The 27,348-nt window shown below is 34.1% G+C and overlaps 1 protein-coding gene across 1 annotated transcript in view; it reads left to right on the forward strand.

Annotated features, from left to right (window-relative positions):
- The window catches only part of LOC106143591 (uncharacterized), a 38,390-nt gene extending 12,929 nt beyond the window's left edge, over positions 1-25,461 (forward strand). Inside the window, exons 3-6 of the mRNA XM_060946569.1 lie at positions 22,235-22,349; positions 22,813-22,970; positions 23,299-23,447; positions 23,659-25,461. Coding sequence (XP_060802552.1) covers positions 22,235-22,349; positions 22,813-22,970; positions 23,299-23,447; positions 23,659-25,461 — 2,225 coding nt within the window. The remainder of the gene's footprint in view (positions 1-22,234; positions 22,350-22,812; positions 22,971-23,298; positions 23,448-23,658) is intronic.
- The last annotated feature ends 1,887 nt before the right edge of the window (positions 25,462-27,348 follow it).

The following is a 27,348-nucleotide window of genomic DNA, read 5'->3' on the forward strand; positions in this document are numbered from 1 at the left end:
AGTTTAAAGGATTTATTAACAAAAATAATCGCTTGGTGATTAGATTGACTACCCAATTTTTTATATTTTTAATTAATTGAGATTTATTCTGATTATATTATATTATATTATTATCAAAAGTACCCGAAACCGCCGAGCTTGTATGAAGAGAGTTATGAATGTGGACGAAGCGAAAGAAGTATGCAGAGATCGTGGCAAGTGGAAAGAGGTAGTCTCTGCCTACCCCTCCGGGAAAGAGGCGTGATTTTATGTATGTATGTATGTATATTATAGTGATAATTAGAAGAAGTTTCTGTACATTTATGTATAAATAATTTCATAGGCTAATAAAAAGGCAATAAGTGTTAATAATATATTATTGTTCAATATGCTTAACAATAAGCTATATTATAGTATAAGGCTATATTATATACCACATCTGAGTTTAGTTAGTAGCTTTTATAAGTATTTTTATAAAAGCTACTAACCAAGTTCAGATGTGGTGAACAAAAAGCGAAGATATATTACTTACGTCTCAAAATACTCAGTCACGCTGCGCAATGTACCCTATATTTCTTCATCATTAATCATATTTTTTCTTCATCAGCTTTTACTCTGCAAGTTTAAGGCATGCTAACGAATAGCATAATGTATCAGTATAAATTATTGCCTTTAAATTTCCTGACCTGAAGTTAGTTACTTATTTTTTTCAGTCAGTCTCTTTAGGAGGCTGTAAAGACTCAAATATATTAATATCTTGTGCTCCAAAAATTTAATTTTTTATCATTTATTGGATGGATGAATTCGTTCTTTTCAAGTTTGTAATGAAATTTAATATTTAATGATATAAATTTAGAATAAGGCAAGTAATCCTTAACTATTAATTGCTTTCTTTACAACATCCCAATGTTGTATTCTTGTTTAACTCTGTCGGAAAACACACAACATGATCTAATTCCATGTACAGGTAATTTCTCCTGAGGATTCATTATTTCCTAAGTTCGGACAGAATGGAATAATACAGCTTATTAGCTGCCAATCTTCTTAAGTTCGTAACAAGTAACTTGATGAATCGAGTTCGTTTGTTTCAATTAAGCCTCTTCCTTCACAATATTGTTGCCACTCGTGCAAACAATCAAATATAATTAGGAGCGGAACAAGTTATGTTTCCGTTTCATTTGGAGTATTATTTTATGAGAATATCTGACAGAATGTAAACCACGGCAAAACTGACTAACAAAATGATATTCCTTTTTAAATATATTGTTATTATTCGGTTTATTCCAATAATGTAACAAATAAACAACGTTATAATATTATAAGCAGTAGTTTAATTCACCGTACTGTTGAATTATTTGCTTACCAGCTTATTTTGACCTTTCACATGTTACTGTTTTCATTTAGTTGCATCCTACATTATTTGAAATACGATCTGGGGTGATCCTTATAAGTAGAAAACCAGATCAACATGGCACATACAAGGTAATGTATTTCATATTGCTAATATTGTTCGCGAATCGTAACTTCTACATGCTATATTAACTCGGAAGTCACTAAGTCAATTTCAGTATTAACCATTAGTTACTCTCTCTAATCGCAGCGTGTTCCCAGTTGTACCCTACATAGAAGTGGTTCCGGTTACTTGGTCCGGTTCTCGGCGTCCTCGGATATCAGTTCAATGGCTCGCATATCATCTTTTGCGACGTCCAGCCATGATCTTTTTGACCTGCCCGTTCTACCTGGGCGGTAGCGGCATGGCCAGACATCTGTTCCCCAAGTAGTCTGCCATGCCATGGCAGACTAACGGTTTATAGTGTAGTTACTACACTATAAACCGTTAGTTACGTGGCCACCAAATGGAAAATGCAGTGTATAATCTGACATAACTCAATTTCCCTGTTTCCCTATTCTAGCGATTTGATTAACAGGTCGGGTTATCTGTACACAATCTTATTTGTTTAGTATAATTGCTTACTGTGGCTGATTGGGGTCATAATCTATTAATCTTCGCGTAAATAGCGTTCGTATAGCAAGTCGGATGTTAATAAATGGTATCCCCAATGGTCCTTTGTATAAACTTCTGAACTCGCCACAAACTTGGAATAGCAACCATTCATTATTTAAATCTGGACGGACTTAGAATTGGATCCGTTTATGTAAATTAATGCTAATACGCTTGGTAGTGGGGGAATCCCACCTGATCTCCGGCTGGCTTTGGGAATTGTCATAGCTTAAATTCATGCTATAGGGCAATGGAAAAGTCAAGTCATTAAGAAACATAAACCATAATTTTCTGTCAACCTCATCGGAACTTAAGTGATTTAATTAGAAAGTATTTAAAAGCTACAAATACCAATAATAGGAAAATATGGTTATTTACTTCATTTCTCAACAACACCAATAATTAAAGCTGGAACACTACATATTCACGTAGATATTTATAGATATTGTATTTTATATTTGATAAAAAACAACAAAAACATGAGTAATTAAATCAAAGTTGTTATGAAGAGATGTAGAGGATACTTCAAAGTACTTAATGTGTTTGCAATTGAAAACAACAGCTTGTACCAGCTTTGTGTTTCCAAAATAGGCCAAGAGGATGGTTGTGTGCGATACATTTAAAAGTAGGCCAAGTGTCGTTCCTAATGTGACCTTTATAGAACAATATCTTTGACAAAAAAAAATCTTTTGGCGTTAATCCCGATTACATCCTTAGACCCCGATCCTACATTGGATTAGGAGGTTTAAACACGAAGCTACCAAACCCTTCAATGTGATTTCCTATGTCGCTTTTTAAATTAAAAGAAAATAGAAAAGGATAGCATGCTCCTATCCTAAAGTGCGGGGAACCGAACAGCACATCTTTGACAAAAACTGACTCTTATTGATTTACAAGACTCCTATCCATTAGTTTCATGATTTGCATTTTGGCACTCGACTCTAGTTGGCATTAAAGCAGAAAAGTCAAGGTTATGACCTTGTATGGAAAACAGGAAATGAAAATGCATTTTATAAATCGTAACACTAGAAACGATTATGTCAGAATTATGGCACATGCCAGGTGGTGACGTAACTTATATTCATATTAATACAATTATTTTGTTTCTCATATGTTAATTGGGTGCTTAACTGTAAAAGTTAAAGGGGACACTAAATGATTGATTAACTGACATATCACCGCACAGCTTTTACCGCTGGGTTTGATTAAAAATATGAAACTTACTCGTAAGAAACGTAATATTTAAATTTTTAATCAAACATTACGTTTCTTGTTTGGTCTAGAGCTGTACCAAGAGAGGTTGTTCCGAAATTTCCGTGAGAGAGCGGGAATTTCATGAAAAAACTATATAGATGTATGAGCCTACTCAAGTAATAACCTTCTTCTTCTTCCTGGCCCCATCACTCTGGAGAGGAGCCTGGGTTTTGCCTTTGACCATGGATCCTGGATTGGGTGAGTCAGGTTTTTCCACGAAGCGACTCCCATTTGACCTTCGCAATCTTTGGATGTAAAGCGGACCCGTATTGGATCGATCATAGTTAAATACACATATCCAGTTGGCTAAATGTACAAGCTTTCTCACAACGTTTTCCGTCACCGTAAGAGCATGGGTTAGTATTGAAACTATTGTTATTCAAAATATATGTTTCAAATTCAAATAAAATTTCTGTTTGAAATGTAGTTTAATATATAACCTATATTTTGTTTAAGGCAACATAGTATTTCGGGTACTTTAACTACCCGTAACAACCTGGGAGCACTTAGCAAATTCGAGAATTCGGTACGGTTCTTTACGACCTAATAAAAAGAATGTTTTCTTACTTTCCTTCGTCAACAAATTCTACTTAACTTAAAATGCTTGAGAATGGCTTTACCTTCACCATGTTTTATTAAGCACTGAATTAATTAGACTCTGTAAATTTAACAATTGTTTAATTGAGTATTGTATTTCGTGAAAATAGAATTGCGTAATTTTCATGTAATACAATATACCAATTGTGAAACAAACGCAACAAAAATAACTTTGAAGCGAAGCAATTAACATAAATTCAAATTTGGCTATGGTATCAAAAAAATCTACGAGTTTATACCAATTTATCTATCAATATATCAAGGTACATAGTTATTTTCTCGGGTCATTTTCGTAGGTGATGTCACGCAAGCAAAAGTAAGAATCTTTTTGAAATCATATATGATCTCTTAAGTGTATCCTAAACTTTACAATCAACAGCTTTTATTACATTTACATTCAGTAAAAACGTGAAATATACGAGGTTTTGTGTAAAACCTATTATAAAAGCCTTTTGGAAGTGCAGCCCGAGAATGTTCAAAAGGATATTTTTACGTGGTACCTATAAAATCACGCCTCGTTACCGGAGGGGTAGGCAGAGATCTTTACGCTTGTCACGATCCCTGCATATAGGAAATATCCAACCCACATTCATAACTTATGTACATTGCAAAAAAGGTAACATAAAAAAAAATGGAATCACCAAAAGCTGTATGAAATGAAGTCTATCAACCCATTTCCCATTCGTTCAATCGCCGAGCCGGAAACATACGCGAAGAATATTTGCACAGGCTGCAAAATCATTTCATTGATCTCTATCGAAAGGGTGCGTATGTACGAGTATAGAGTACAGTGCACGGTACTATATATAGGCTTCGATAGGCTTTCGAAAGCTTTTCCAATTTAGTCCCGGGGCTGTGGTACTCATGTTTGGACAGATTCCGGCATGCGATCATTGACAATAGAACTTTTAATAGGTCTGTAACGTAAAAGAAATGGCTGCTATTGTGCTCGAGAAACGTTTCATGAAAAAAAAATTGAGGCGGTAACGTAGGTTTTATTACTTACGAGTACTTACTATTAGCGTTTAACGTGACGTCCTGTTAAACCCATAGCCATGGGCTTCATGCTCTGTGGCTTTCCTTATTATATAAAAAAAGAGATTTTTCTTAGTGAAATTACTATAGTTAGGTTTGTTTTCTATTGTTTTTACGTGTCTCGTGACGATTTTAAGTGGATTTGTTTCTTGGTACAACTTTTTAAGACTATATTGATCCGATACCTCTAAAGAAACTGTTTATGTATATAAGCATGTTGATCAGTTGTTGTCCTGTTATTACTTTTGTTGATACGAGCAAGTAGCGTTCGCCCGCGGCTCCACCTATTTAATACGAATAATCCTTGTAATATAATAATTTCGGTCAAATGTGTGTGTGTATAAGTATGTGCAATAAATCGTAGTTGAAGTTTTAGTTTTATTTTAGCACTAGCAAAACTTTTCATGACCAAACCGTTTAACTTTTTTGGCAAAGTTTTATGACATAAACTTTTATAGATTTGATATCCTTGCTCTGGTTGTTTTTATTTTAATCCAACTTAAATAATGCAATTGTACAAAATTGTTATTATTTAAAAACCTAGAGCTAAATTCCTGTTGAAATATTTGAATGATTTACCGATATTCAATCATACTAGATATGCAACGTCTAAATATTAAAAAGACGTATCGTAAAATATTTTAAATATAAATTTTCAAGACACAACATGAGTAATATGTCTCAAAGAAATATAATTTAGAAAGCTCGCTAATCCTATAAAAGTGGGGCTTGATATTAAGGGCATTTTGTCAAGATTTCTCTGTACCACAGTTGGCAGGTGCTCCATTCATCATCATAATTCCTAAGCCTTTATAGAAGTGTTTACACGCCTACAACTTTTTCAAGAAAAACTTATATAAATATATGCACCAGGTTATATGTTAATGCGTTTTTAATTCTATTTGTAAAAACGTAAAGCTTCGTAGTATTGCCACCATTTTCCATCATCATATCATAATTTCATTTTATCAAACCGAAAGTATTGAAAAAAGGAATATCCTAAAAATATCTATTGCGGTCCTGCCATAACCAATTAATCACTCTTTTAGGGACATCGTATTGGGCGACAAAAGAAAAATAGTAACATTTATTTTGGGGTTTCGAAAATTCCCAAGTCTGGTTGGTAGCACGTCAGGTCCATGTAAACATGGGCACGAAAGTCAGACGATAATCATTAATTTCATATCGGAGCTTCCTATCCCGCATGGATATTCCCCGAAGACTCGGGCCCCGCAACCCTTTCGTTGCGACAGGTACTACGTGAACGGTTCTATCGCACAAAGGAACTGATCTGTACTCTAATGTCCATATATACATAAAATAACGCCTCTTTCGGGAGAGATAAACAGAGATTTTATCTTTGTACTTGCCACGATCGATGTATACATCTTTCGCTTCATCTACATTCATAACTAGTCATATAAGCTCATCGGTTTAGGTTACTCTTGATCCGACCTTCATAAGTACCTACCTATACCTAAAGGCATAAATACACTTGGTTTCTGGTAGGCGTAAACATTTGTTCGGAAGTTTACTTCCAATTCTAAAACCGTCTTATTTACAGTCCTGTTAAGGATGAATGCCTTCCGTCTGGTCGTTCGGCCGGTAATAATCTAGTTTATTAGTGCTGAGGTGTGGCTTTATTAGCCTTATGTACTGCTGACCGCTCGCCCTCAAGGTGTGGCGATATCGATCCTCATCTATTTTGGTTCCCTTCTTTCGTTGCCGCTTCACATTATGTAGGCTGTTTAAAATGCGTTCTAACAAGATAATCAGTTTTTTTTAAATATCAATGTGTTTTACAAATCATAATCATTATTTAGATTATTATACTGCTCTCTAATTGTTTAAGTCTCAGTTAAATTCGATTATTTTTTTGCTATACATAATTTTTTTAAAGTCCGCTCTTTTTCTAGTTAAAAGTAAAAAAATAATAATATTAATAACTGAAAATATTAATATCGGTATGCATAATAAACGTGTACACGTTTTTAGAAATATTACAAATACCTACTTAAAATTTGCTTAAGATAGGATTAGCAACCGTGATCTTACAATTGAACAAAGTTTACAAAGGGCAAAATTTGCGATGAACGCTAATTAAAACTTCGGTTTGACTTCTCAAAGAATCCGTTACCAATATCATCGATTACAGTTATACGTAGGTACCATCCTTACATTATTAAGTACAAACTATTTGATTATAAAGCAAATCAATATTTTAAGAGGTTTCTTTCAAACCTTTCTCTCTTTTAACCTGAACTTAGCCTCTCAGTCTTATAGAGACAGTTGACTCTAACTGCCCCGTAACGGATAAAAACGTGATAGTATTTGTTTTTTATTTAGTTTGTATCTCTTCTCTTACTATATTTGTTGTGTTCTCCCTCTATACCTTCTTCCTTTAACACTAGAATGACAGAAAGATCCCTAATCATACTTCATTTGCACGTGCAAACCTTTCTTACACATAATGACTTCGCGTTCATCAGAGCGGCAGTTTCGGCGCCACCTCACCATAAGGCTTATTACAGCTCATTAATTCACAAGCATGATTCGAGGCGATCCCGGGCTCTTTTAACGACTCCCTATTATGGTAGGCAATTTATAATCAAATGGACTTTAAAAATCGCTAAAATAGAGACCGCGAGATTGAAAAGCATAATTTGTTTGAGATTTTAGGTCTTGCGAGTAAAAATGTTACTTAATAGGGATGAAAGTTCAGTCTATATTAACTCAGAGGGCTTAAGTTAATGTAGACTGAACTTTAATTACTTTATAAGATAATGAAATTAGAACTATTATCTAAATTTTACAAAGTAATAAAGCTAAGTTATAGAGATAAACGAATGAAATTAATTTATCGTAGATAAACTTAATATTTTATGGAATTTTCTTAAACGTTTATTCATTCATTTCACTTATATCCAAAATATAATATTGTCTCGAGGCTTATTTATACATAGTGCGGTTGCTATCAGACTTTTGCAATTAAGCAGTAACCCAGGACGAATCCTTGGTAAGTAATTTTTAATTGCATCAAACAAATATTCGATAATATTTTTTCACTTCGTAACTGAATACTGAACGTACCACCCATTTTCGTAACACAAGATTTTTTACGGCCCATAATCCATCACGGGCCGCATTGTTACTGTGTTAGGGTTCATTTTATAGATAATACAAGCCGAAACAGCATGAACACAGCCATCAATCATAGGAGAATACGTTTAGGCCATATAAAAAGCTGGTATGTTTGGAAAGGCCTTGTCTCCCTGATTAATATGAATGGCGGTTCGGGACATGTGAGCGTTAGTAAAAGATGCTCTCGGTAATTGTTATTTATTTTAGCTATGAATTATTTTATTTTGAACCAGTATGTTCAGTCTATATAATATTGAGGAAATTTAAGGTTCATGTTAATAATATAAAACTATTACATGTATTCGACATGTAACTAAAATAAAAAATATTATTCGATTTCCCAACTATTTGTTCTTTTCAATTTCGGCATTTGTTCCATATGGAAGAGTTGATATAACATGATATAACTGCAGCTTAATACATTTGTAGCAACTTCTGCCGATCTTATAAATACCACACATAATACCCATTGAACATTTCACTATACCTAGCATGATCCTGTTTGAAAATAGAACAAATCATATACGTAACAACCAACAAAGTCTAAAAAAAATAGAAACAATATAAAAAAAATGTCATCAGAAATAAATCATTTTATTTCGCATCGGTTCAAAGGCTTTAATAAAAATAGGCTGTTGGCATAATTGCTTGACGAGCCGACGCATCGCCAGAGTGAAATGAGGCGCAAAGCGCATCGTCGATACCCGCCCAGTCTAGTGTGAAGTGAATAAATCTATCGAGTTATCGACTCATGTTATAAATAAACTTCAAGATGTTTTAACTATAATTATTCGTAAGACCTTCTTCTTAGCGTATTGATTCTGGCAGATCATATTTACGAAGACCAGTATATCGATATGGCATTATTATGATAACATACAGCGTGCCGGTGTAGGAGGAAAGACGCTACAAAGGCAAGCTGTAGGTACTTGCTTAAACCCCACCTGAAAATATTTTATTTGCAAAATCAACCTAATGTATTTAAAGACTTCCGTGTTGGCCATGGTTTATCTTATCCAGGGGCATCCTTGGGAATGTTCTTCATAGTCAAGTTACGTGATGCTGTGGGATATCTATTCTTTGAGATAAGTTTTTATTTCGAAAGCCTCACCGATCAAAGGCGCTACCTCTTTGGCGCCTATAGTTAGGCTATATTATTTTATACCACAATTGGTATCCCAAGTTAAGTCATACAACTTACAAATTTGCTTTGGAGCTAGCTTGATCTTTTATTTGTTCTGTTTATATTAGATTTCGCCTATTTAAGGATGATCTTGAGCAAATAGACCCTATAAAGTGGAGATTGTTTTGGTGGCAGAGGTGGGCTTTAGGCACTTTCGATTCAAGTGTCCGCTAACCGCTACGACCTCACTCTACGGAAGTAGACCCGAGAGGTTTCATAGGGTCGGCTTTGGTGGCATGTCCCACGCCAGGGCTATTTAACGTAAGAAGCATGCTGGCCCAGCACAAAGTGATATTGTTTTAATGTTCCCACCATAACTTTAGGAAAAAACAAATCTTACACACATCGAGAAGCCCGTTGCTGGATAAACATAGGAAGTTAAAACGTAAGTAAAAATGTCATAAAATTTTTCGTTTTAATCATTCAATTGATCGAGTTTATTTTTACCTATTCTGCAGGATTTGGAACCATGTTGAGTAAAAAAGATTATAGTATCAGCTATAATGTTTCCTCTTAATATATTAAAATCATGACAACCTAAATATAACACAATAATAATAGTTATTGGAAATTGTTCAAGTAGTTAGGGGAAGGCGAATTACAAAACAAGCGAAAATGTTTCGAATTTTGATTGAGAGTAAATAACAATCCCCTGTTATCTAACTCTAAGCCGGGACTCTGCCCGACCCTGCTTGCGAGGCGTTATGTAAATTGCTCGGATTACCTTTATCGCGTCGTCTTACAGCTAAGATCACGTCAAGGCGATACCTTGAAAAAGTTTCACCTTACGCAGAGAAACCCCTTCTACATATTAAATAAAGAAAATCGATCGGAGATAAAACTTCTCACATTCTATAAAGAGAAATGTAAAACATGCCTTTGATCCATTCATTCTTTGAGAACACCAAACAGGATAAACTGTGTTGATGCTTGTAAAGGAATATCTTGACAGAGCTATGGATTTTAATGATACTTGTAACTACTAAAACTTCTTTTAACTTTGGAATCTTTCTGCTTCCTCTTTCTCAATTTAATACTAGGTACAACAAAAAGAGGATTAAAATTGAGAAATTAATTTGATCCAAGGATGAACATAGTCGCACTACAAGTTCGACAAGACAGAATATATTACAACACGGAAATCAATATCCGCATGTACAGTTGACAGCAATTAAGGAGCCGTGTTGTTTCATCCGGCACCCGAGTCAAGTGTCAGGTCAAGCTGGACGCCGGACCGGTTCTACATAACCGGGCCGTGTTGCAGCACCGGCTTTATTGCGATCTCTAACGACATTTTTTTAACTGGCCTGAAATATAAATGAATCGGACGTAGTATGCAAATATTGGACGACGGAATTGGGCGGTATTTTTTTCATGTTTTATGGAAAATTCCTTGTTATTTTTTTAATCTATTTTTAGCATGATATTCTGTTTGTTAAAATGATAGAAGTAGATGATTTTTTTTATATGAAAGTCGCCAATAAATACTATTCATAATTATTAATTCAATGTGTAAATTATTTCAAGAATACACAGGATTAATCATTTCAAATCCCGCAGAAAATATTTTTGACAAAGAAACCAAGTCAGCGAGATTATTAAATAATAATATATAATAAAATAGATACAGTCGTGGGAATTATAAACATATGCATAGACTAGACTAAAATAAAACCGTGGGGCACGTCAATTGTCTACAATCGTTGATTAAAATGTTTGTTTTGTAATGTTACACTATAATTAGGCAGTTGTTCAACCGACAACGATGGACGTGTGATAAGTAGGGCTAGAATGTGGATACAAGTTAGCAAGCTCGATTAAGCGAGTTTTAGGGTTTCATAATGTTGAGCGAGTAGTACTTTTATCATAAGTTTTGTCGATTAAAGACAAACTACGAGCAGTGAAACGATTCCTCGCTAGCCAGCAAAATAGTAAGTAATTTGCGCACCGTCTGCGGGCCAACTGCCTAACGACGAATTAAACGATTCTTCTATCGCACATTAAGTCTATAATTTGTAGACAATTGACGTGCCCCACGGTTTTATTTTAGTCTAGTCTATGCATATGTTTATAATTCCCACGACTGTATCTATTTTATTATTTTTTGGTTTTTAGTACATTTATATTAAACATTGCAATGTATGTGTGTATGTTTAACATAAAACCGTTTAACTTAAAAAGTTTTTTTACCTATTTTTATTTTCTAGTTTTTAGTTTTTATTTCGCATTCTGTTTAATTCATTTAGTGCTTCATTATTGCAAGGTTTCTTGCCCGTTAGTTTATTGCAGTCCAACTCCTCTATACGTAGTCCCTGCAAAGATCTTACTCTACTAATAGGCTACATTTTATCCCACTGCTTAGATTTTAATTTTGAATAGTAAATTGTATTCTACTTGTTGAGACCTTTCATTTGATACCCATGTTGATGGGATTGATAAAACCTAAGTTATCCGCCATTTTGTAGAGGCCGCCATCTTGGATTTCAATTTTTTATAGTATATTGTATTCTGCTTGTTGAGCCCTTTCATTTGATACCCATATTGATGGGATTAATGAAACCTAAATTATCCGCCATTTTGTAACGGCGGCCATCTTGAATTTATAATGATAATGAATAAACATAATTATATTGTCACCAAAATCCAAAGTGTATACAAAATTTCAGATTAATCGGTTGACAGGAAGAGGGTGAAATTTGAATTACTAAATTTGACCCAAGAATAAAACAAACGGGGTGAGCTAAATAAAACCGTTTAAAAAGATTCATTCATTAAGCCATACAGCTGAACGCGTCCCGTGACTTAAGTTCTATCAATAAAATTTGACATCTCTGATTGTATGAAACTCTTTACAATTTCAAATTCAAGAAATGCATTGACTAAACCAAGCGTCGTAAAACCAATATTGGTTCAATCCATGCAGTCTTTTGAGCGCGGTCGGTGTGACATTTTCTCACCGCTGTTTACTTTCAATCTGCTAGATGCCAACAGCATTACGTACCCGTGTTGTCTTAGCTAAAATTCTTTTACGCTCACACTCAATTCCTTTTGTAATGTGGTATGAATTTTCAAGCATTTTTTCCTATTAGAAATCTTGGGATTCTTCTTAAAAGCGATGGGGTCGCAACCTGACACTATTTGAAGCTCATTTCATCAGCTGAATGTTTCAGTCATTTTAAATTGTTGGCTCGTCTACCCTGATGTAAAGGCCCAGGGATAAAGACGTGATTATATGTATTAGTATTATAAAATGTGTTTTTATTAATTACTACTTAATACATACATACGTATATAGTCACGTCTATATCCCTTGTGGGGTATACAGAGCCAACAGTCTTCAAGAGACTGAAAGGCCACGTTCAGCTGTATGGCTTTATGATGGAATTGAGATTCAAATAGTGACGAATTGCTAGCACATCGCCTACAAGCGGAATTCCAAGTTAATCGCCTTTTACGACATCCATGGGAAAGAAATGGAGTAGTCCTATTCTTTTTCGCAATGTGGTTCCCGGCACCAATAGAAAAAAAATCCTAGCATCCTTTATATTATAAGTATGTGTTTGTAGTTGGTATATGACCCTTATAGAGATAATAACTGTGTTTCTACTCACATATTCAGCCGTGCTAGGCAATACCTAATCAGTTTTCACCCGTGTTTTATGTCATGTCTACTATTGAATTTAGTATTGCGTTTAAATGGTTTACTTTAATTTCAATTTCTTTTATTAATTCTCCCCATATGAAGCACTGAATATAGAAATACCGTTATACAAACTTTGACTCAAATATATGCAAATTAGTAATCTTCTAAAATACATCCAATAATAATTATAATATATGTAGGTATTACCAGTATCTGACAAATTTAAAATTCTAAAACTCAAGGTATAAAGATTTTCCATGCATAATTTGCAAGCAACCAGGAGCTAGTAAATTGGCACTAAATTGAAAGCTTTGTGGGGATTTCAGTCGGTGATAGATTGGCTATGGCTATGTTGCCTCAAGTAATTGAAATTGAATTGAGATTTGATTTTTGAATTAATCACTTTGACATATGTACATACATTAACTTATCTCTCTTCTTCGTCTTCGCCTTGTGCTAGGAAACTTAAAACGTTCCTTAAAACCGAAGACGCGGTAAACCGGACCGAATGGAAGGAAAATGTCGAAAAGCGGACCCCAGGCTCCGAAGCATTGTATGAGAACAAGCAAAGATGAAGGAGATAAAATTATGCCTCTTTTCCGGAGAAAAGGTACAGTCTGCATCTTTCAATTGCCACGATTCATACACCTTTCACTTCTTCCATGTTCACAGCTCTCATGCAAGCTCGGCGGTTTCGAGTATTCTTGAATTGACCTTTCGCCATGACGTTATTCTCTTTAAAATAAAAATAACCTTTAGTCTTTGTTAACCAAATATTACAGACTACAATATCTACTATTTTGTTATTATAGCAACAGGTAAAATTTTTTGTCCCAGGCAAAGCTATGTCATTATAACTATCTAGGGCTTTCGTGGTATTGCTTCGAGGCGAAATCTATTCAATCTAACAAATAAGGCTGTGCCTGAATGGATAAGTGAGCCTCTTTTTTGCTTCTTTAATAAAAATCATTAAATACGAAGGGATTTCATTAATGTTCTTAGATTACCTTATTTTTTTGGTGAAAAAAAAAGTGTTTTTAAACATATGTGAACTTTGCAGTAAAATTTCAGTAATACCTACATACACTGTGATACAAATTTGGTGTGTGCTATCGTACGGATTACTTATTAAAAAGAGGTAGTAAATAAGATAACAACTCACAATATTAACAGTTAATATCACAAATAAAAGAGGGTTTACATACCTAAATGCTATATAAAATATAAATGGGGCAATCAAGGGATTAACAGACGTCGAGAATAAAAAACGAACCAGCGATTTTTCTAAGAAAGTTTAATTCGGTTTTCCTTTAATCTGTGTCAGGGACAAACCAATATCGCTTTTATGTCTTCAGCTTACAAAACAATTGGCTTTCCTCCTTCGTATCATATTTATCTAAAATAACATGCATGTTTAAGAAACTCTTTTAAAATAAAGTTCTCTAGCTGATGCTGACGTCAAATACAAAAAACATTCTATCATTGAATGAAAAATCACGATTTCATATAATTTGATTTTAATTATTTCTGCCTGTAGTAACTAATTACTACTATTAGCAGAAGTTATTAAAGTCTAACATTAATTGTTTTTATAAAGATATAAAAATGGATCATTAATTTTTAAATGTGAACCATGGAATCTTTTATCTATCTATAAATCTATCATGGGACTAAAGCGAAATATGGTACAGTCATTTAATAACTCATCGACAGAGAAGCTATTAGCTAACAAGTCCAAAGCAATTTCGCGGCAATCACTTCTTGGCCTGTTCCAGACTTAACTCATAAGTGCACTAATAAACTTAATGACGGCACGGCACTACAATCTTGCAGATGAAAGGTTCGCTGAAATGCTCTTAACAATACACCCGTTGATATACTAAGGCCTACTTTTAGTTTGCTACGTGTTTCAGAGGACAAATAACATTTTTCCTTAAAACAGTATCGTCACAAGTCATAAAATATCCAATCAGCGAACTCTGAGACGTGACGTTTTGGCGAAACCACTTGAAGATACTGCTGTAGGAATAAGATCTTTCTCACGTTTGGGGAAAGAGTTATTTTCGTAGAACTGAGATTTAAGAGTGCGGTTGATCTGGATTCGACGCAGTGCATCGATTTACTTCTAGCGGCGTGTCTCGATGGCTGCTAAAGTTCTGCAAGTGGTACTGGAGAAGATATTGATTCTATAAGGAATGATGCTGTTCGGTTCTGACAAAAATGTTTTATATTTTATTCTTGCTTGTACTTTTTGTTAGCAAACTATTTGTAATTTATCGAAATAATTACATTTCTTTCGAGAAATGCTCAAAAGTATTCCTGTAATAAATAAACTTAATTTTCGACTTTTTGGAAACTAAGTTATTAGTTATGCATTATAATACATTACAATTACCTAATGGGGTAACAAGACTTAATTAAATGACTAGATTAAATTTACAAAATAAATAGTACACTATAATTAAATAGCACAAATCAATAAACATTAACAGCTACTGCCTTTAGAGGCAAGGTCGAAGTACATATTGAGATGTAGCAATAAAGAGATTTTATTGAACTAGCTCCCTCGTTACCGTTACCTTCCCGTTATCGCAAATTGATCCTCAATTACTTTTATTACCGTTTTATAGCTCTGCTAGAAATCGAATTTTCATAAGAGGGTGATTGGGTCTCTAATATAAGCACGCAATTCTTTTAATTTAACATTTCGTAAAATCTGAAGCAATGCATGGCTATATTAAAAAATCAGTTGCTTATAGACTTAAAGTCTGTTCATCGGTTAAATTCCGATATCTTAAGGCTCTTAAAAAGTTAAAAGTTTGTGAGTTTGTTGCATTCTCTTCTGGTTTGTTCAGGGGTCCGGAGGCGTCTTTCTCTAAGTGTCCTGTCATATTTTAAAACTCTACTTCTTGCAAAATCATCAATCTTATTAGATAAATCAAATTTGTTGGTAAATTAAAAAAAAAATAAGTTTAACGCAAAGATTGTAGAGAGCAAGGATGAAATATTATTATACTTTCGCAAAAGTAGACGATTCGACGAGTGCATTTTTTTAATGAAATTTACGCTGGTTAAATTTTTCTTATGTTTTGCAGATACCTATTTGTTCCCACTATCGCATTAACATACACCATAACCCGACATAATTTCACGCTAAGCCTCTGATAACGTTCTGAAGCGAACAGCGGTTGGCAATAACAGTAATGTACTGTCGATATGACCACTAAAACTGGCATAACTGTTAACTGCATACTGTGCACAGAGTACTGAACAACGGAGAAACCAGCGTAGTTTTTGCTTTATCTTTTTTTCCCTTTGGCGGTAGACCTGGTTACCTGGGGTATTCGTTAGACCATTATCAAGGATTGAGTAATCACGATTTTACACGAAACGACATGGGAACCTTGCGTGTTCATCAAGTCCATATTCATAGATCCAGGTGTATATCAGAATACCTACATTGTAAAATAACAATATCACTTAAACGTCTTTATATTAAAATATTAAATATTATAGTTACATCCAGTTGCCTGAATGTTTCATGTAGCTTTCCATCACCGTAAAAGCATCGGTTAACACTCAAACTGATATACATCAGAGAGGAGTCTTTAGTACATGGCCAAGGTGCGATTTGAACTTGTACCCCTATGCGAAATCGGGCACTTTATAGATACGTCTACCGACAACGCTCACCATGGTCTTTGCTCTGTGGTACCGTGATACGAGGGCGAGTGTCGGTGTACCTAAAAATGACACAAAATGTAGTTAGAGGGATCCGGGAGCTAAATTGCGGCAGGCTCGGTCCATACGACGCGATCAAATATGTGTTTCCTGATTTGGTATTTACCGCAATGTAACTAGAATTTGGTTTGTAGGGAGAAATGTGATTGGACGGTTGGATTTTATTTTCATGTATCTAGGCACGGATATCTTCGGTTTAGAGTGCTAAGCGATGTTCTTACGGTGAGGGAAAACGTCTATGGACATTTATAGACAGAATTTGTAACCATTATCCATTGTCTTAGGTGATGAAACTAAATCCAGAGCAAAAGTTTCGGAGGTTATATGGCATTCGCTTCGAGTGAAAACTTGACTTACCAATTTAGGATAGTACTCATAGTTGGATCTTGGGGTTCCTCTCTGGATGAGATCCCTGCTTATTGCTTCATTCCTTTCATTCCATTAAAAAAATGGTTATTGAATCGTCGTAGGCTTATTTATTGTCTGGCAAACAAAGGAAAGGATAAAATAATATCTACACCTAGTAAGTGGGCTTAAATCTAAATTCACCGAACATTCCCACCCTTTCCATCTCCGATGCTGATATAATACTATAAGTATATATAGTCAGCAAATATAGTATAGGTAATATACGGCGAAACGAATGGCAGAACCACAATGCCACGAATGTAGTTGTGGAGTCCCCGAGGCTAAACGTGGATTATGAATTTCCTTATCCCTTATTTACCCCAAATATGAAGGATGATTGTTTAGTTCCCTTAGATGTGTGTTTGTGTACTAACATATCAATAGAATAGAAAATAGAAAAAGAAGAAAATTATGGTACAAACTTTGCGAATATTCTTTGGGAATTCATGTACTTTTTTTCAAGTACATAAGATCACTAGAACTACGATGCATATAACTTATATACTATTTCTGTTTGGAATATCTAGTACCCACTTGAGTTCTTTGTTAAAGCTATAGGTTACCGGTTAGATAATGCTTTTAGAATACAGTCCACTCATTGCGATAAACAATTTATTTGTACAATAAACTTTCAATCGTAATTATAAAATCTAGATATTTTACATCCGGACAAAAGCGTGTATCCAGGAATGGTTTACTGTAAACGAATCTGTTATTTCGCATTATCTCATTACGGGGACACAGGAATCCCGGCAATTACGCGGCTTCCCGCGGGAACGACACATGGCCGGAGCAATTACTAAGTATGTAATTAACGATTTCCTGTCAGACTGATGCGTTTAATCGGAATTAAGATAAAATAAACAAAAATGTTATAGGTAAATTTTGGTTGGCTTTAAAATATTATTCTAGTTCGGAGGCCTAGATTCAAATATTAATAGCCATTCATGTAAATTTTTTTGTGCCAAATACGTATTTAATAAAGACACATTTTTGTGTTAAGCAAGCTTAAATTTTTAAAACATAACTTCTTAGGTCACACAGATTGAAAATTCTGTATTCTAAGATTGGTTAGAGTATATAAAAATGACTGATATTCTAATTCACTAGCGTATATCAAATCTGCGCAATTGAATCTTCTCCGGCGAAGGTAATCGCGCAATATACAGGCACTTACATAAGTCAAACGAGATAAGCAAGCAATAAAATATTGCGCGGGAGGGTGGGACAGTTAAATGGCATCACAAATATTGACTTGGCGGTTCCCTAGAGTTTTCCCAGGCCCCGTGCGGTGGTTGGCTCCCCGCCAACTACGTCGGCTATATCTGAGATGAAATACTTTTTATAATTTTCATCTAGAACTTTCCAAGTGAGCTGTTAACACAAAGCGCAATTGTTTCAGAGGCAAGTTTAGAAACTTGTACTCATTGTTCGTGGCGTGTAGTAACTTTGGGGTACGATACGTTATCTTTACTATGTATGCGCGCGTCGAGCCTAATATTGGGTAGTTGCTAGTTGGCAGGATAATACCATTTAAATAATTTATGTAACCAAATCAACAGATTATAGTTAAGCTTGGTATTGTTAGTAATGACAAACATTTAAGTGAGTTTATTTTGCACGAACTAAACTTCAAGACCCAACCCCTCAAAGTGCCTGCTGCTTGAGTTGTTTAGTCACATCGCCAGGAAAGATGGAAACGGCCTCAAGCAGCTTATGATCACCAGATTGACGGCAAAAGAACAAGAAGACGCAGCCCAATTAAGTGGATGGACCAGATACGAACAACCTTGGACACCAAAAAAGAAGGAGATAGAGAAAAGTGAGATTTAACTGAAAGTGATTGAAACATATTAAAACGAAAATAAAATAATCCAACACATCGGCTTCTATTTTACCGTTATTCAAAATATCAAGATTAGTCTAGAGATTACCTAACCCTGAGATAAGTTATATTAAAATGGAATAAATACATACAGAAAGTCATGCACAATTAGTTGTTATTAGTATTGGAAGTTTTCGAAGAAATTCATTAAACTTTATTTCGCCCAGAAATGTTCGCAAAGAGAAATTTATCTGGATAAAACCTACACCAATACAATGTGTTATTATTACAGCCTCAGATAATCCTTCTTTGTTATGAGTTCTGAAAGGATTTGATCCTTTTTCTTTTACTAGCTTCAATAGACTTGAAGACCAATCAATACGACCCTGGACGTAATCTTGCTTGGTAACGGATGCTTTAATGTGATTGCACTAGATTACTTTGAGACAAAGAGTAGGTATGAATTGAGACAAATGGAAATAATTGTGCCGTGTTATTGTAGATTATTATTATATTATAAAAAAAATGTGTTAGTAATTTACTGAACCTAAGCATTTTTGTATACTTTTTAATTTTTAATTGATGCATATTCATTATGCATTTTTTATTCCAAATATAATCCTCCTTTTATACATATTTCAATTTTCCTTCTTTTCTTATGCCTTTACACATGGCACTTATATGAAAATGACTTTCTCTTGAAAACTCCAAAAATGAAGCTTCGCAAAAAACGTTTTGGGAAAATTTACCAAACCTTAAAATAAACGACCACTCATAACCCCATAAAAGATAGAAGGGCTATTACGAGCAATTAATTAAAGTGATCTGTTTATTTTATATTAAGCGAACTCTATTACTAATTCATCATGGCGGAAATTTAAGTTAAATTTATATTGGTAACCTATTTTAGTGATGGTAACTCGTAAGTAATCGCAACTCAAAGTCAGCAGGCTTCCACCCGAGGGTTGACACGTCAAGGTTTTGAGCGTCTGGAAGTAAATACCTTCTCATTTCTGAGGGCGTTCTCGCGGCGTGCGCCTGACTTAATGACGTCAATTTGAATACGACCGACTTGTCGGCTTCCCGCTACGGTAACGCAAATTTCCCTCTTGTGCCAACCCTGAGAGCTTAGTTCCTGGTGTTATTTGACACCTGAAATGGGCCGTCAATCAGCCGCGATTGTACCGCGTCTCAATGGGAAATTTAGCGATTAGCGAACGTTGCCGGCAATAATTTGTGTACTGCGCTTAGTTGGGTAGAATCGAACATGCCAAATAGATTAATTCAATTCGAGGATTGATGGCGGCTGGATGTTGGAATATATTAGATATTATTTTAGATCCTATACGGGTTCATGCATTCATATTTAACGAGTTAAGTATATTAGAGAATACCCTTAAAATAAATTAAGAATGAGTGCTTCTTTATAAAACTTAGGAAAAGCTGTAAGTAACGTTTGGGCATCGCTTTAATAGTAATATCCAAAAATCTTTCCTTAATAAACGTGTTTAATAGAATTTTCTAAATTCATTGCCAGATGTTTTAGTCCTATTTTCCTTTCATTCTTTTTACGTATAGATAACTCGTAGAATAAAGGATACTAGGTAATTATCGCTACCAACATTGACTAAGATAATGACCTCCGGCGAACGAACCCGAAAATATAATCTGTCATGAGCAAGCATATCCCGTCGCCCATCATAAGCGAGATGACCTTAATAGAAAAATATACAGAAACTCTATATAGAATAATTGAATGAAAGTAGCACTGTCACAAAATCATGTCGGTGCAGAAATAAAAAATCTATACGACTGATACAGTACCGAAACTAAGAGTATTTACTATAAACGTAGAATTTAAATAATTTCAACCAAATACTTAACAATATAGAAATTTACTTAAAAACTATTTAAAGTAGCTTATTGCGACGTCGTAATAATCATTATCCTTATTTTTTTAATGTAACAAATAATAAAACAATATAAATTATAACTCTGTACCCTCGTTATTACCACTACGTTGTTCTACGTGAGCATTCACTCGACATGAATTGCGATTTTCCATTTACTCTATTCGACCCTTTATCGAGAAAACTGCAAAGAATTCGCACCGATTTTCTTAATCAATACGAAAAAGTAAAAATAAGATTGAACTAAATAGCACCCACCTTTTTATTTAGGTGGGTGCTATTAATTTATTCTAGATAACAGTGAAAGTATTTATTTGGTTAACGCTAAAGTACATAGAATATAATAGTAGGCTTAAATGATAACTTATTTACATTCATAGAGTTTCAAGCCTGATTCCTGGGATAAAATGAAATTTCCAATATTGATAAAACATAAATGTTACGTTATAAACTATATTCGAAATCAATTAGTGTAACCCTGCCAGAAACGAAGTAATGAGTTCGAAAATAATTTCCAATTATGTAAAAACCACAATATACCGTAAATATGCGTATAATATTATGCTGTAAATGATATCGTAACTCCACAAATTAAAAAAATATATATTATTTTTTTTATTATTCAGTCAATGTAGTAAAGAACTATTTACCTAATAGCATACATACACACACATACACATGGCCACGTCTATATCCCTTGCGGGGTAGACAGAGCCAACAGTCTTGAAAAGACTAAATGGCCACGTTTAGCTATTTGGCTTAATGATAGAATTGAGATTCAAATAGGGACAGGTTGCAAGCCCATCACCTAAAAAAGAATCCCAAGTTTGTAAGCCTATCCCTTAGTCGCCTTTTACGACATCCATAGTAAAGAGATGGAGTGGTCCTATTCTTGTTTGTATTGGTGCCGGATACCACACGGCACAGTTACCTAATAGATTGGTGGTTATTATTATATGTTATCAAAGAAGTCAAAAAGCAAACATCAACATTCAACATATAGCATAATTGTATTCGTCTTGTCCAGTGAACTATGTTTAGTGTTAACAAAACTGTATTTAATATTACAATTTACGTAATAAATAAAACATAATTTATACTTTGTCATAAATTTTCATCATATGGATTATTTATTCTTACTGTTATTTTTATATCATCTCATTCGAAGTGTATTCAATGACACGTAAGTCAAGTAGCGGCCGTTGTGCCACCATATTCGCGGTCTGTAGGACCACCCCAGGAAATTTGATCTACTCAGTAATGCTGATATGTATTTAGTAAAGCTAGAAAATACTTAAAATAAGTGTGAGATACAAATATTAGTTAAAGTGCTTATGGTTGCCTTAACGGTGAGGGAAAACATCGTGAAGAACCTACTCATTCAGGCAACTTTATAAAATTGAGTCTGACGCCAACAGAAAGAAGACAAAACAAAACAAATTATGTAATTTCACCTTATAATAGAAACCGACGTAAATAATTCAACCCTCTTTAAACATTAACCCGTTTGTTCCAGTGGACACGACCGCCCAATACGACGCAGTACGGGCGTACCTCAAGGAATTGGACATCTCTAGTGCGGTGTGGGTCGGCCTCATCCGCAGTAATCCCGACGGGGACTTCACTTGGACGTACGTTCAGCCTGTTTAATTCATGAGCTTTGAGATCACTATAGGTGTATATTACATGCAGGCTTAACGTTTGCGGTTAGTTCGGTCTTTCACGATGCAGTGCTGGGGAATAGTTATGTAAATCTTGTAATGAATGGTGGTATTGTTTGGCATAGTACGGTCAAATGGAGTGATGTTATATACTAGATAGATAAACAAAACTACTAGATAGTAATTTATTTAAGTAATTTTTTTCAATGCATATTCTGATTTAAAGGGTACTCGTACTAGGCTTAATAACCTCTCAAAGATTATGTTTGGAAATGTTTTTCAGTATATGTTATGTAACGAATGTTTTATTGCATGACAATGCACCTTTTTATTTTCATTGAACTTGTACCGAAAATAAGTAACGAGCAAGTATACCATTGGCTACTCTTCAAATTATTTTATATTATGCCAACGTTGCCTCTCTGTCTACCAGGGATTACCGTGGCTTAAGCGGTGATGGCTACTGGAGCTCCGCACCTGATGCCCGGGCCGCCCCACTGTGCGCGGCTGCTGACCCGGCCGCTGACTACCGCTGGGAAGCGAGGGCTTGTGGCGGACCAACAGTGGCCTCCTTTATCTGTGAACTACCAGGTACGAAATCGGATTTATGAGTGGAATGAGTGGTGACAAGTATAAGCGCTAATCAATAATGGAAAACACACAAATTATTATATTTTTGAGTGTAACTAAATAGTGCTTTTTGTTTTCATTAAAGATAATTTTTCCATCTTACCATTTGTAATAATGCAAGCAGATATTACTTGAAGCAAATAACTGATATCCGTAATCACCCTTTTCACGTTGACGAAAACGACTTTTATAGACAAATACGTGACTTTGTTTAAAGTTTATGAAATTTTTTACTGATAAAGATAATTTTAATAAGTGTTTTAAAACGACTTACAAAATTTTTGTCTAGTTCCTCAATGGGCGCTTGGAAATGAAGGATGCATGGTACGAGCACTTCCCGCGCTCACCGTCTTGTACTTGCCGGAGAGTGCGGCAGTCCAACTCACCGCCGACTGCGGGCTCGCTGGCGTGAAACGCGTGCAATGCACAGGGAGTGTGGTATGACTTGACTTTATTATTTCTAGAATGGCTTAAAAACTATGTCTTGTCTTGTTTTTGTCTAGAGTCAGGAAAATTATTCTTGATTTATCTTGAAAATCCTTAAAAAGAAGAAATAGTATTGATACGCCGTATCTAAAAGGAACCTTTAAAAATTTTTTTTCTATGGTAAGTTAGGTTTTATTAGGTTAATTTCCATCTCTTTTTGCAGAAGCGTGAAAACCTGCTGAAAGAATTATCTTGTAATGAAGAAGAGGACGTGTCCAGCACCTCTGGTGTGCTTTCTACAACCGCCATATATTCAGTAGTAACAACTGATGCACCGGCTTCACAGGAAACTGTTAGTGAAATAACTATAGATGAAAATGCCACAACGGAACATGAAGACGATATTAACCAAACTAATTTTATCAAATCAACGTCTGTGCCAAATGTACTAAAAACGCTGATGCAAGATAATTCTTTGCTACGCCCATCTTATAAAACCCAAAATAAAGGTATAATGAATAAAAACATAAATGTGAATATAATTCATAATAATAATTTACAAAGTAACGAAATACCTAAAATTGCAAATATAGAAAATTTCTTGAATAGCCAGCACTTAGATAAATTAGAAGATGAAAAGAATATGCAACATAAGATGTTGCATGACGAGCTGGCAAGGCTGGGCAACGTTGAAACTATATTCACGCTACCCACTGATCATTTTGTTCCACCATTAGTAATGGCTAGATCAAAATTAGGTGATGATATGACTGTATTATCATTAGAAGAAAAACATGCACAACAGCTAGCTGAACAAGAAAAACTAAAAATACATCACGAAGGATATCTTAATTCTTATGTAAAAAATAATGACTATTTAAAAACAACCACTGAAAATTTAAGATCAATCACAACTAGTACTGATAAACCTTCACTTACAACAACACAAAAAATTGAAAATAAAGATGTTCTCAAAAAAGATAAACCTAAAAAATATAATGATAAAAAGTTTGATATTAAAAATAAAGTTTTAAAGTCTGATATTAAGATGATAAAACCTGACAAACCGACAGAAAATACTCTTATTGAACATGTTACTCATACAGGAGCTACTACTGAAGCTACTATGAAGGTGACACCCTTATTAGAGAAAGTTGATCAGAATAAATCAGAAGAAGAGCCAACAATTGATTTGACCGTTATCATTAAAAATATAGATTCGAATAAAAACGAATATAATTTTAAAGGAGACGTGCCTAAAATTGAAGTCATAGAAAATGATACTACTATATCCGACCCTGAAATAAAATTAGTTAATACTGATAACAACAACACTGGAGACCCACATCAAGAAATATCAGTAAAAATACCTGCCCAAATGCAAAATTTCACTTTCAGTCATGAGGTCATCAAAATAACCATAATAAATGAAGAAAGTTCAAGTGTATCTCCTTCTGTATTTGAAGTAACAACTAAAATGCCAATTTTTGAATCTGAAATGATTACAGGAGAAACAATTTCAACTGAAAAAGTGTTCGAAAAAAATATAGACCCTTCTTTTATGACAAGCACGTCTCCAAAAGATTTATTTGAAACTACAACAAAATTACCTAAAAACGAAACAGACCAGCTTCAAGATGATATTACAACACCAACTATTACTTCTCAAACAAACATTGAAACTAAATCCACCAGTGCTACATTAGCAAATGAAAAAGATATAAACACGACAGAATCCGCATATTTAACAACTAGCTACCTAAAATTAGACAAAAATGCCAAGGAAGATAAAAACACAACAACACCTGTTCCAAATTTAACAACGAAATTTACAAGCGATTACACTTTTATTGATAGTGATGAATTCGAAAAAAACAACACTGAAACGTCAGAAACTATTGATGATCTCAATTCTCCTCTCTTGTCGGGAGCTAATGAACCAATACATCGCCCAAATCGTTCTAGAAGGCCACAGCAGACACAAAGTAGAATAAACAAATTTAATCCATTTCGAATCTTAGGTTAATAATTTCTCAATGTATATGTTTACAACTGCCTTAAAATAAATTCTACGCAACTTGACAACTGAAAATACTTTTCGCAAGTGGATTTTATAATCCAAAATAATAATTTGTATAAACATCACAGCGGATAAGTTTTATGATGGCACTGTGCACTTAGATGTTTCACATTTTTATCAGTTTTACATCGCATTTTTATCACTTGCACTAAGTCCTATTTTCGTAAAAAATATTCTTAACTTTTATTAATCAGTTAAAGTACTTATAAGTAACCAATATATTCTTATGTGATGATTTTTAGGAGCTGAATGATTAATATAGAATATTATGTAAATCACATTTTTGGTGCAACCAAGTTTATCTATTTATGACTTATATTCTTAAATAAGCGATGTCTGTAAAATCAATGGCTGTTTGCTAAACATATTCATTATGTATCTTAATGTTAATTTTAATTAAAATACAATTTACGTGGCACTTTTAAATATCAAGAGAATAATAAATATAGTCAGAAGTAACTTAGTCAATTCGTACGTTATTATAGCTTAGCTATAGATACTTTGTTTGAGTTCAATTTAGGTCTAATGAAAAGTCGATGATCATAATTATAATCATAGTATAGACAGACTTTTACAATTGCCAAATACATCATTATTGGGTATTAGATTTTAAACCATTAGGTTACTCAGCACACGACATAATATGTAACTTTAGATTGTAACTAAAAGAAAAATATAGTAGTTGTAACATCACATCAACCATATCATTCTTGAATAAGTCTTATTAAAGTAAAATATTTTTATGTGATTTAAAAATATAATGATATTGTCAAAAACATGCACAAATGAATTCAAAATAACACGAACCCAACGACCAGCAGATGGAAAAATGAAGGATGAAACATCAATTTAGAATAAGTAATATGTAGACGATATTATTTATACTCGTATTTTAAATGATTTGTCATGAATGTAGTGTTAAATGTTAAGGATTTTATAAATAAAATGTAAAAGTAATGTATTTTATTTTTATTCAATATTAATGGAATTGTGTATCGCCAAAAGGATTTTTCTAAGTTCAGCTACTACGCAAAACAAAAATTTTACTATAAAGTTATTTATACTTACTTGTTCCAAGTGAAATAAGTTGGTATCTATATATGAACATCACATAAATTTAATATCTTTAACTAAACGTTGGCTCATTGTGGGAAGACGAAAGTGAATAATGAAATATATAACTATGTTTTATATTAAAATATTCATAAAAAAACAACCACCTTAATAAAACTAAAATAAATAGAAATAAAACTAATTATAAATTATTCGAATGAAATTTTACTTGGAAGCTCAAAATTCCTTGAAGTAGGTGCCTACTGTTTAATTGCGCTGTTTACGCAATAAGCTACAACAATTACGCGTTGTATTCTAAATTGCATTGGGCGAATACTATTACAACACCAACATTGAGGGCGTTTGCTTTAATTAAATTATTTGAGTACTTCACTTCAAAAATATCTCTGTGAAATAGTATTGACTTGATAATTCCCTCCCCTCCACCTGCGAATAATCTCCTTTATTTCGCATTTTGAAACAAAGATGGCAATTTTGTGATGTAGTTTTCCAATATACGTAAGTGTCATATTTCAGCTTCCTATGCTTGTTAGGTATTTGTGTACGGTGTAATCGGCTGAACATTACATAAGTCTCCCTTACTTTAACAAACCATAAATATTTTATGCAGAAGAGGTCAGAGAGAATCAAAAGGCGTCATATGAGTTAGTTACCCGCTCCAACGCTAGTCTATTTAACAAGTATCTTTCTTATTTACCCAGTTACAAATTAGTGGTGTTTGTATCGATCTTGGTGGGGAAAATTCAGAAGTTTCGGGAC

This window comes from Amyelois transitella, chromosome 2 (genome assembly GCF_032362555.1).
Source record: "Amyelois transitella isolate CPQ chromosome 2, ilAmyTran1.1, whole genome shotgun sequence".
NCBI lineage: Eukaryota > Metazoa > Arthropoda > Insecta > Lepidoptera > Pyralidae > Amyelois > Amyelois transitella.